The sequence below is a fragment of the Gallus gallus genome, chromosome Z (genome assembly GCF_016699485.2).
Source record: "Gallus gallus isolate bGalGal1 chromosome Z, bGalGal1.mat.broiler.GRCg7b, whole genome shotgun sequence".
NCBI classification, from domain to species: Eukaryota; Metazoa; Chordata; class Aves; order Galliformes; family Phasianidae; genus Gallus; species Gallus gallus.
In genome coordinates, this window is record NC_052572.1 from 41,319,187 (window position 1) to 41,331,733 (window position 12,547).

The 12,547-nt window shown below is 38.5% G+C and overlaps 1 protein-coding gene across 46 annotated transcripts in view; it reads right to left on the minus strand.

The window, feature by feature from the left end:
- AGTPBP1 (ATP/GTP binding protein 1) overlaps positions 1–12,547 on the minus strand; it is a 70,937-nt gene that overhangs the window by 47,457 nt on the left and 10,933 nt on the right. For 14 of the 46 annotated variants that reach the window (XR_005842641.2, NM_001398327.1, XM_046905462.1 and 11 more), the window contains exon 2: positions 4,195–4,265. Coding sequence is in view for 45 of the 46 variants with exons in the window: in XM_046905440.1 (XP_046761396.1) it covers positions 4,195–4,265 (71 nt within the window). In the remaining variant the exon portion in view is untranslated. Of the gene's footprint in view, positions 1–4,194; positions 4,266–4,497; positions 4,717–5,304; positions 5,434–11,297; positions 11,362–11,675; positions 11,863–12,547 lie in introns of those variants that run through there. The other 32 variants (XM_046905450.1, XM_046905444.1, XM_040655611.2 and 29 more) reach the window with 13 other exon arrangements.

The window sequence follows — 12,547 nt, forward strand, 5'->3', positions numbered from 1 at the left end:
TAGGCTACTATAACAATTTAGTTCCAACAATTTAGAGGTATAATCTTCTCCTGGGGCTAGAATTTCTAGTAAGAGCAACCAGTGCTAACACTTAGTTTGAAAACTGTTTTAAGCTATTCATTTTGCAAGAAGTCCTTGAGCAGAAATATAGCCAAATAGATTTCACATCTTCGGAACACCCAGTTAAGTGCTCTTGAAAATGATAGTAGTCCTAGAGTCTATGCTCATATATGAATCAAAGTCCTCTTCTAAGCTATAACTGAATTTTCTCCTTAAAACAGGAATTAGACTTTTATTAAATTCTACACGAATATACCTAGTGGTATATAATACTGCAACAGCTTTCAACATCTGTACTGTAAATTGGAAGGGTTGTAGGGCACCACTGATGGTAGCCAGCCTGACTGACTCCTCCTGCACACAGCATCACTGTGATAACTCATTTGACCAGAGAACAAAATGCAAGCCTAATCTACCGAGGAAGTCTTTCGGGTACCTGAAAATGTAAATAAATACGTCTTGCCAAACAAGCAGTATCTCTATCTAGAAGAGAGTTCTTCAAAATAAAGGGATTCAGTGTGCTTAATCCAACAGCTAGGTAAAACAAAGTAATAATCAGAGTGGCACAATAGAAACTGTGTCCTGTCAAACTAAATTTCATCTTAAGCAGCTGACATTCCAGAATCTCACAAGAACAACCTTAACACTGCAGCCAGTCTTTTGTAAGAGACTTGTTTTCCCACAGTGTGAAGAAACATTCTTTTTAAAAGAGACTTAAAAACTTTCTTGTAAGACCACTCCTTAGTCACTGAGGCTTACAAAGCTTCCACTATTTCTAGTTATAAAGTCATAGCAACAGAACACCAGAATAAGCTTTGTGAGGTCACTGATGCTATTCTCAAGACCGTGTTTGCTCTTCCTGACAGATATACGATCAATCTGTCCTTAACAGCCCGCAAAACAGTGACAGAATAACAAATACAACTGTACTATAATGCTTTGCAAACTTTAAAGTTTTGATCACTGCAGTTTAACCTTAATATTTCTGTCCTTCCTCACTACAAATATGAATAGCTACTGTTCCTCATCTGTCCCAGTAATATTCCTCTTGAAATATAGTACCTTACACATATTTTCATCATAGAACCATAGAATGGCCTAGGTTGAAAAGGACTACAATGATCACCTAGTTTCACCCCCCCCTGCTACGTGTGCAAGGGTCGCCAACCACTAGACCAGGCTGCCCAGAGCCACATCCTGGCTGGCCATGATTGCGTCCATCCAGAGCATCCATCAAATAGTTAGAAACATTTTCTGCATTTCACAAAAGTACCTTGAAGTCATTCGGTCCTCCAATATTTTGCAGATCTTTTGAGATACAAGTTGTCTGCAATTTTAAGAAGTACTCCTCTCTTTTAGTTCATTAGCTGAACCTCAGAGTATTGTAATTCAGTTATGATGAGAAATAGAAAAAAAAATAGCATATCCAGAAAAACTCTGCACGTTGTTTCCTTTGTGACAATGAATAACTGTGATCACTTCAGAGTCTGCGCTCTATTCTAGGATACTTAAATGGAGCAGCAGCCTTATCTTCCTGATGGCAGTATCATACACAGCCATGTTTAAAGCTTCATTAAAATAATATATAAATAGTAATTAATGCCTCTATCCTGCTCACAGGAACTCTTCCCTACATGAAACATGAGATAAATTCTCAAGAACATCTCAAAGCACATTTGCCTGTTGAAAGTGTCACCTGTTTTGTTAACTTTTCCAGAAACCCATGCAAGGACTAGAAGTGAACCAGTCTATAGTTACTCAGTTTCTTCTCCCTCACTTCCACAGACACAAGAACTACATTTGCTATTTCCATCCTTCTGCACTTAGCCTAAATCTCATGAGTTTCTAAAATCAACAATTAACTTCTGGGACAGATCTAGGCAGCTTTTCTTTAAGCATCCTGAAGTGAATTCTACCAGACATTTTTGACTGTATACACTGCAAGTATCTATACACTGGAAATCTTTTCTCCAGTCCACGTTCAAGCACTGAGTTCAAAGTGCCCCTCATACCACCATGTTACTCACAGAAAGTAAGCATGAACAAACTTGCCATCACATCAACTGTTGCCCAAGCATATGACTGTAAATAACAGGAGTTTCGTGGACCTCCCCTTCACTGATTAGGAAAGCCCTGAGTAGATACAGAGGAAGCAGTTACCCACACAGTAAAAAGTAGAAGACTATAGGGGTCAGTACTTGCAAAAGAACTCCCTTAACAAGAAAACACCTTTTCAAAGAAAGTCCTCTCATCACAGTGGCATCTATTCCAGCCCCACCAACCTCCATAACGTTTAAGTATTCCTACTGTGATAATAAAAAAGTACTAGAACAGTAACTCTTTATTACCCAGTGTGTAGTACTTTCACAAAACTACGTGCAAAAACCTAAGTGTCTGCCCAAGATAAGAAAGATAACTAACATCTGCCACAGCTGTATTCAAACATCAGTTATCTTAGAATAGTTTTAGGCTACTCATTTTTAAGAAGTCCTCCAAAATAACAGTCAAATGGAGGAAGTCAGTTTCCCAACTGTTTTTACTTCCTCTGAAATCGCTGTTTGCTGTTAGCCAATACAACATATCAGGAAGTGTTTCCCTTCTCTACAGCAAAGTCTTTTGCATTCCAGCATGCTATCTGCAGTAAATCCAGTGTGCCTGCGAAAAGATGATTTAAAGTAGGTAGAATTCTCTCCCCGCCCCCACACCAACCCCTTTCTTTTTTTAATCTAATCAAACCATTTCCAAAACTAACCTTCCTTTCAACCATCTCCAGTTACCACTGTCTTTAGAAAGATGATATTCTAGATTGGTTCACTGCTATCTCTGGAAACAATCAATCACTTTTGTGTGTGCATGACTTAGGGAAAAATTATTTTCAGTTACAGGGAATTAAACTTTCATTTTAACACAGTAACTAAAGAAAAATTAAAACAACAACAACAACAAGCAGCATGTAAGTAGCCACTCTGAAATAATATAATTTTCTCTATATGCTTTATGTACTATAGTCAGTAGTGCTTCCAAGAATATCCACTGCTAAGACTGACTCTGCATATGATAGTATCTAAGAAACTGATACATCCTAAGCAGAAAACCTAAGTTTCTTTACTATTTCTCTGGTTACAACTTCTACACAAACAAGAATAATTGATCTTAAACATCAAGCTGTTCCACTACTACAAGCAACAAAAGCTAAGACTAATATAAATGTTTTCATTTGAATTATTATATAACCCTCTTACAAATTTTAAACCCACCCCAAGATATAAGATTCATCCAAAGTACAGCAAGTAGTTCTCACAAATTCATTCACTCATTTACAAAAGAACTAGAATTTCAGAGGACTATGGTTGAAGCCAAAATAGCCTATTTTGCTGCACTGAGAATTTTTCTAAAACATGAGATCAGATGGTTCAAGGAAACAAAGTGGTTTAACCTGCACTAGCTTAAGAAATGAATAAAACTAAACATCCTTCAACAGTTTCCTAATGTTGTTTAACTGTGGTGTGGCCTTCCACAGTTACTCATATAGCTTTTTAAAATATTTGTTAGGATGAGCTATCAGAAAAATAACAAACACTCCTGTAGTCTCATTTGCCTGTACTGTTGGATTGTAGAATTTTTGTATAACATTTTGTGTCTTCCTGTGCAGTGTTAGAAAGTTATCCTTTAATTCCTTCTGATAAAAATCTTTTTTTATGTTTCACCAGTACCTGCATGAAATTATGAAGTTAATTTATATTTCTTTCAATGAAATAGAACACATATTAACCTACACATGGATATATCATAGAATGGCCTGGGTTGAAAAGGACCACAGTGATCATCAAGTTTCAACCCCCCTGCTATGTGCAGGGTCGCCAACCACTACACCAGGCTGCCCAGAGCCCCATCCAGCCTGGCCTTGAGTGTGAAAAATTATTAAAAGTGAAGTTACTTTATGCTAATCAATGTCAACTTCCTTAGAAGGAGCACCTAGACGCAGCGCTCTGGATGTGATCCCACCAGGGCAGGGTAAAGGGGGAGGAGAACATCAACTCACTCTCATAAGAGACAAACGATATTTTATTTAACATAAAGATTGCTTCTTAACAAACCTCAAATGTCTTGATGCTGAGAAGTCACTAAACTCACCTTTTTTCAGTTGATGTTTTTACTTTGTTCATATCGGAAATCCTATTCTTCAAATCACCATCTCCAATAACCTGGAAGGTATTAAACAACCACAAATTATCAATATCTGTTGCTATTTACTGATCACATGTTATCAATATATTGAATGCCTCTGCACTAGAAATGCTAAGTTTATTCACACTGATCACACTTCTCCACACACACACAAGCTCTTCCTCTCTTCGATCTATTTAACATCACTTTTAAAATAACGTATGGTATTATAAGTATGAGCTGTAGTTGCACATTATAATTCAGTCCTACCAAGCTCAGAGTTTGATTATAATAAAACAGAAATTGATGTCAGGAGATTTAACAGCCAGTATTTTCATCTCCTTAACTGTAAGTCATCAAACGAAGCTTCTGCTGAAGCTAATATATGCACTTTTAAAAACTGAATGATGTGAGATATCACAAAATACTTATTTCTGGCTACTATTCTACACATCTAGAATAACAAGGAATAGTGGCACAGCAAGAAACATGGAGTGTTTGGTGTTCTTATTTAAGTAAGACCTGAATACATTTCTTGGACAGAAACCATACCGTGCTAAGGACTCAATTTTCCTATCCTTTTAAGGACATAGTGTCCTCAGGGTACGCTGCTTCCTCAAACAGTGCCTCTGAGCAATTAAGGTTGCAGTTTACAGGACCATTAACTGAACCTCAGTACTTCCATTTGAGGTCTAATATGAATAATAAATACTCTACTGTAACAACAACAACAACAAACCCGGAAACATAACACCAAAATCACAATGGTGTTCTCAAAAGGGCACGGGATTAGTTTTAAGACAGATGATGGGATACAGGGAGGGGAAAAAAAAAAAAAGATATTCAAAGAAATAGGTGGTGAGATGATATTGCATTTATTGTCTTGGGAAATGGCAGCAAGAAATATGCACACCCCATAGAGAAATTTGTAAGACTTTTCAAAAATCTTTGTTCAGCATATATAATAACCAATTTTTGATTACTGGCAAGACAGATTGCCAGTATACTTTTAGCATTTGACAGATGCTAAAAGTTCAAAGCAGGTGAAGTATGAAGGAAGTTTGTTTCAAAGCTTACCTGAAAACAGAATCCTTTCTCAAAAACCAGTAAGCAATTGCACAGGTTTTCAAAAATTCCAGCTTCACTCAAGTGAACAGCTATCCTAGATTAGTTCAAGTAAGCTTCAGGTGCACACTATCTTGGCTTCTTTCAAAGAAAATAAATAGTTAAAGGAGAATAGTTGTGTTCATCACAAAGCAGACAATATGACAAAAAATAAAGTTGAGACTATTCAATCCAGACTGTAGGTCTTACTTGGGGGGGAATATATTATATTCTTGAATTCAAATAGCCAAGTGCTATTTAGTTTGCAGTGCTGACCTGCTGTCAGACAGATGATTAACAGTCTGACAGTGCCAACAGTGTCTATATATTATACTGCACAGAAATACCTTACAAGTGGAGCCAGAAACACAGTTGAATTATCCTGAACTGCAAGGTCTTAATTTTCTTTACTCTAAATTCAACATAAAATATTGAACCTTAGTGAGCACTAAGGTACAAACAGTCCAGGTTAATCAGGTTAGGAAAAAAAAAAGAAATGAACTCCTACACACAAACACACACACAAAGCAAAAAAGATTAGGGAGAAAAGAATATACACACTACACAGCAGCAATCCAGAGGGTTGAGTGAAGTAACTAATTAGCTTTCTAACAATCTACCAGATGATGCAAGAAGTCACACAATGTTATTAAAACTTTAAATATTATACTTATTTTGAGTAAAGGATTCCTAGAAAGGTAAAGACAACAAGTAAATGAGGCACAGCTAATGCCACCTGTCTACCAGAGGTAGCATAGAAGAGAGTAAATTACCAGCAGTTATTGCACACTAGAAGGAGCAACTAAAAGAAAAAAAAAGAAAAAAATTAAAAAGTAGTGAACCAGAGGGGAGTAGAGGGTGACAAGTAGTTAAATTTCAAGTTGATATATGTTGATTTCTGTGGAATCTCCCATGGTCATCTCATACTGCCTGTGGAACATTATCCCCATGGCAAATTCCTCATAGTGAATTTCTTCAGGCAGGTAAAGTTCCAAATCAGAAGCTGCACTTACATAACAGTGAAATGCTAAGACATGAAGTGAACTACAAGAAATTAGACATTATTTTCACCTTACCCATTCCCTCCTAGAAGTACCAACATGCCTGATGTGACATGTGCTCACCTTCCTCTGAACTGAATTCTTTGGCACTGAGCCACCAACTCAGCTTCACTAATCTTTCCAGTCCTATGAAGTCTACAGGCAAATGTTAAGCAAAAGGGCAGAGGATACACCCAGTACTTCTCATGAGCTTTCTCATAAGTTTCAGAATGTGCTGAAATACAAGCATAACACAGAACCTACATTCCTGCTTGTTAGACAAACAACCACAAAGCAATTAAGTAACAGTGTTCCTCATTTTATAAAATTATTTTCTTCTATGCAGAATAATAGCTAAATAACAGCCACCACATCATTCGCACCTGGTATCCAGGGCTATCTACTGGGAGTGCCTTCTAGACTACTGAGACATGTAAGGACACCATCTACTTCAATGCTAAGTTGATTTCTACATTAGATGAACACCAAGATGCATCTCCAAGACAGCAATAGCTCTGGTCAGACACTGAGACAGGATTCACAGGAAATATTACTGACATGAGTTAGGTAGCAACTGTGCAGAGAGGGAAAAGGCAACTAGTAATTCAGGCACAGTGCTCTTGATATTGGGTATTAATTCCATTCCACTAGTACCTGACCTCAGAATTTCTGTGAGAAAACACAGAACAATGATGATTCAGTCACGGAATTCAGGTGTTAATATCCTCCTTCATAAAAAACCTCAAACCCACTTCTTCTTGTGTGAATAAAGAAATTTATAGATTTAAGCTTTTCTTTGTTGACTGCCAGCTTTGACAATTTCCCTCTTTCTATGATCTCCCAAGATCACACATCGAGTGCTCGTGTTACTTGTCCAAACCCTTCAAAAGGGACACCAGCTTTTTCCTTGGTCTCACTCAGCCACATCTGATGCACAGAAAAAAAATTGTTTCTGATACTTTTGTGATCCTAAATGCACTGGTTTTGGGGAAGTGGCATCTAAAATACTATCTGTTTCAAAAGAAAAAAAAAATCAAACAAATAAGAAGTCTCCTCACTACAATCAGGTCATTCCCCTTGTATGTCTCACATACTTCTTCATTTTCACACAAATATCAGGAATCATAGAATCACAGAATGGTTTGGGTTGCAAAGGACCTTTACGATCACCTGTCTCCAACCCCCTGCTATAGGCAGGGGCACGTCCCTCTAGATCAGGTTGCTCAATCCCCAACCAGCCTGGCCTGGAGTGATTATAGGGAGGGAAAACAATAGTGCATTAGAAACCACCAGAATCATCAACTTTAACATCCACCATCACAGAATCACAGAACTGTAGGGACTGGAAAGGACCTCTGAAGACCATCAAGTCCAGCCTCCCTGCTACAGCAGATTCCCTAGTAGGCATGCAGGTGGATCTTGAATCTCTACAGAGAAGGACACTCCACAACCTCACTGTGCAGCCTGTTCCTGCGCACTGCCACTCTCACAGTAAAGGAGTTCTTCCCTGCCTTAGTATGGAACTTTCTGTGCTACAGTTTCTACTTGTTGCCCCTTCTACTGTTGCTTGTGGCAAGAAGAGCCTGCCCTCATGGACTTTACTCCTGCACTTAAGAGGTTTATGAACAGCAATGAGATCCCCACTCAGCCTTCTCACCTACAGACTGAGTAGTCCCAAGTCTCTCAGTCTTTCCTCATACAGGAGGTGTTCCAGGCCCCTCATCATCTTTGTCACTCTCCACTGGACTCTTTCTAGGAGATCCATGTCTTTTTCGAACTGGGGAATTTAAGTACTTCAGGCTGAACAGTAGGCCCTGAACCAAAATTGACCTATAGATGAACCTCATAAGCAAATGCTATACCACACATGCAATGCAATATTTATCTTTTTTGCTGTTTTAATAATATATATATTGATGCCAATTGATAAAGATCTATTGTAATACTTATTGTGCAACACTAACCAGTAGGGGATTTTTCTTTATTTACAGGCAAGTTTACAAGGGACTAAAACCTTGGGAGCTGTGAGATCAGACAGCTGACCTTGTTGAGAAAAATGTGGCTAACGCCCAGATAGATAGAGACACCCCCATGGCTCCTCCTTGAGCTGTGACCAGGCTTTGGGTGGAATCCAACAGAAAGATAACATGAAGCATTCCTGCACTTCAAATTATGCAAGCTTGTTTATCCAGCAATATAAAAACTGGACCCCTTTTTGGCGAGTTCAGAGACCTCATCTGCAAGCGGGTAGACTGTATAGGATGTTCTAATTGCTGGAAAAGGCTCTCCAAATCCTCTCTACAACCAGAGTTCCCCAGCAATTGCAGATCTGGATGACGACAAAGTATTCAGGCAATTGGTGATGTACCTTTCTTAATCTCCATAGTTAATCTTGCATAGTAATGATTAGGTGCATCACCTTATTCTGTTATATTCTTTTTATATCCTTTCACCTTGTTTTGTTTTATTCTTGCTGTGCTATTTCACTTATTTTATTTCTTTAATGTAAGTAAAGATAAACTCGCTTGTTTAATTTGGTGCCTATGTTCTCTGTGCTGACCCCAACCACTGGCAAAATGGGAGCCCAGAACTGAACCCAGTACTCCAGACGTGGCCTCACCAGGGCAGAGCAGATGGGGAGAACCACCTCCCTTGATCCACTGGCCAGACTCTTCTTGATGTACCCCAGGATACCACTGGCCTTATTGGCCACAAGGGCACACTGCTGGCTCATGGCCAACATGCTGCCCACCAGGATTCCCAGGTCCATCTTTGCAGAGCTCCTTTTCAGTAAGTCAACCCCTAATCTGTACTGATGCATATAGTTATTTCTCCACAGGCACAAGGCTATACACTTGCTCTCATTGGATCTCCTAAGATTCCTCTTCGCCCAGCTTTCCAGCCTGTGCAGGTCTCACTACATGGCAGCATGGCCATCTGGTGTGTCAGCCCCTCCTCCAACCATCAGCAGACTTGCTGAGAATGCACTTGACCCTTTCACCCAGGTCACTGATGAAAATGTTGAACAAGATCAGACTCAGCATTGACCCCTGCAGAACACAGCAACTAGCTACAAGCCTCCAACTAGACTGTGCCAGTCAGTTAGTTCTCATCTTCTACCTAAATATTGAAAGAGGAAATTAAAAAAAAAAAAAACATAAAAAAACCCATAACAATAAATACTAATGCTTCATATGCACAGTCACAGAGGTTTTCTTGCACCTTCTTTAAGATTCTGATACTTAAATCAACACGTTTCAGGAGAAAACTTTATAAGTGCTCTGAAAAGTCATTTTAAAATAAAAGATATCAAATTAAACTCAATGCAGTAAAATACGTGCCTCACCTGTACAAGAACTTACAGTTAAGTGCATTAATTGCATACTTTTTCCCTTTCTTATCTCCCATTTATTGCTACTGGGCATCTAAAAGCCCATTAAACCAAATTCAAGCCTTACGCTGACTTTCGTATAAAGCAGAAATGCATGATCACTGTTATACAATCTATACAACAAGTCAGTACCGCGCATTTTTTTTACTACCGATTTCTTAACATCATATCTGAAAAATTCTCACATATTACACAGAGTAACCTCACATCTGAGGCTCAAAATGTTTAGTTTATGCAACAGCAGTCCTGCTTCCGTATTTCACATTTCTTCCCCCCTCCTTTGCCATTGAAACTTGAATATTTTGTTACATACATATCCACCAGTATACACATTCTAGTGGTGACCAAAATGAGTAGTACTGGTCGGCTGGAGCAAAGCAGCTGTCACAAAAACAGACATGCTGAGAAGTGGCACATGTAAAACATGCCAGATGAAGCCAATGCCTGAACCCTGCGGAGGCTGGAAAAGCCCCGAAGCTTTTATGCTAGAGTCCGGTTATTAAAACTCTCTTTTAGAGATAATCTGTTTGTCGCTGACATTGGAAGACATTTTGAGTTTATATAAGTTAAATTCATATACATTAATTAACCAAAATGTTTTAGCATTGGAATGCTGTTCATGGAAGAATAAATTTAATTAAAAACAAGAAAATATATTTCGATTTTCTTAAAGTTAAAAAAAAAAAGAAGTCCTTAAAAAGGCAAATACTCCTGAAATTAACCCTAGTTAACACTATGGCTTTTCTGCAAAGTACCCTGAAGAGTACTTCTCAAGACAGTTCACTAGATCTCCTTATCAAATCAACTGGAAAATCAAAAAATGAGAATAGATATGCACAGCTTATTGATAACCTCCAGCTTGCTCTTCTTGTAGAATATTCAGTTTTCTGTGTTTCTTTTTGCCAGAAACTCTTTTTCTTAACAAATTTAGTTTATATTTTAAGGAAGGCCTATCTTCATTGAGCCTGCTCAGTATTTCAGAAATGTGTTTTATCGCAGTAGATGAGTTTTAACTATCAGATTTCCAATCATATGAGGAGATAAAACAAAGCTAACATTTCAGTATGTAAATCTGGCTCATTTAGTCTGTAAAATCTTGAGAAATATTCACCCCTACATACATCTCCATATTTTGCTTTGCATTTAAAAATAGGTGCATCCTATCTTTAAGATAAGCGCAGCAAGTGCAGAGCAAACAATTTCTTTGCTATTTACCACAAAGTAGAAGCAAGCAGCTGAGCAAAATCATTGCATATGTTACAATCAAAAAGAAAAACCTAATATGTGGAAGACATAAGAAACAGTGTAATGATTCAGAACTTTGTAAATGCAAGGCAGCAAAAAGTTGTGAAGTCAGAGCTCTACTAAAACCTGTCGATAGCTCAGATGATTGATTGTATTCTAAAGTGTGCTTCCAAAGGACAGTCCTACCACTCACATAAGGGCATATGACACCCCCCCCCCTCCCCACTTCTCCCCCTGCAGAGCTTAAAACAGAAGCAAATAGGCCTTTGATAGCACAGCATTTCACATACCACAAAGTCTCGGAAGCTGCTGATGGATCAAAATACTCCTTCTTTTCCAAGACCCTGAAAAAGCCTGTTTGAACACAACTTCAAATAAAGATTGGCTATTGCCTTTTCCTTGTACCCACTTCTATAAATATTTATATTAGAAAACAAAGCCAGCTGATTAATTTACCCACTGCTGCATTATAACAAAGTTTTGACCTTCCGACGTGACTAGATAAACTGCAGCATATACTCAGACATTCAAAACAACGCACACTAAGCTCCACAAGAGACTGAAGCCGCAAAGCTCTGTGCAGCAGCCTGCCAACTATGTCATGCAGCCTATTACCACCAGCTATAAAAAACAAGTCTGATATATGCTGTCAAAAAAGCTGTAAATACCTAAGTCATCTCCCTTTAAAAAAAATCAACAATCAAAACCAACACACAGAATCACTCAGCAGGAAAAGAGCAAAATAAGAAAACTGTGCTTAGTTTCTTACGTAGAAAGACACTCTCAGAAAGTTACCAGCACCCGATATCCATACTCCTCAAGATATGAGGAACTTGTCATCGTCATGCTCAGAGTATCACGTTCAAAACTTGCTCGATTTAAGTTGACAGAAATATTGCGAAAGTCAGCTGCTTCTCGCACAGATAACATAATCCCTTCATCAGGCAGAAGGCGAATGGTACAGGGCCAGAGGGTGAGCTGGGAGCAGTAAAAATAGCCAGGAGGAAAAGGACTATCATGGTAGAAACTAAGCACTTTAGTCTACCAAGTCCTGAACAAGAAGTAGAAACACTAGTAATTTCCCTGATTTCTTGGCGATGCCTCAACAGCGCAGTGCTACACCTGAGAGGTGCTTGCCAACATCAAACTCAGTAGCCAGTCCTCTCAGCTGCTGTCAGAGCAGCTCAGGTAGGTCTACAAAGACATGAAGCACTCATACTTGTTATTTCACCAGCTGAGTTATGGGAAACTGTCAAGCCTTTGAATACCAATGGAGAGGGAAAAATAAATAAATAAATAAATAAAAAAGCAACCGATGGCACTATGTTGTAGACTTATGAACTGAAACATATTTCCAGCTCTTTAACTTTTAAGATGATTCTGTTCATTAGTAAGCAGAAATAAAATCAGGAGTAAGATCTCTCAGCAACCACTCTCACAAATCTGATTTGTACCACTTGGCCTGCTAACTGTAGGTGAAAATTATAACAGTAATGCCTCCTTTGGAGTACACACAGCACTGGACAACACTTCTCCAAAA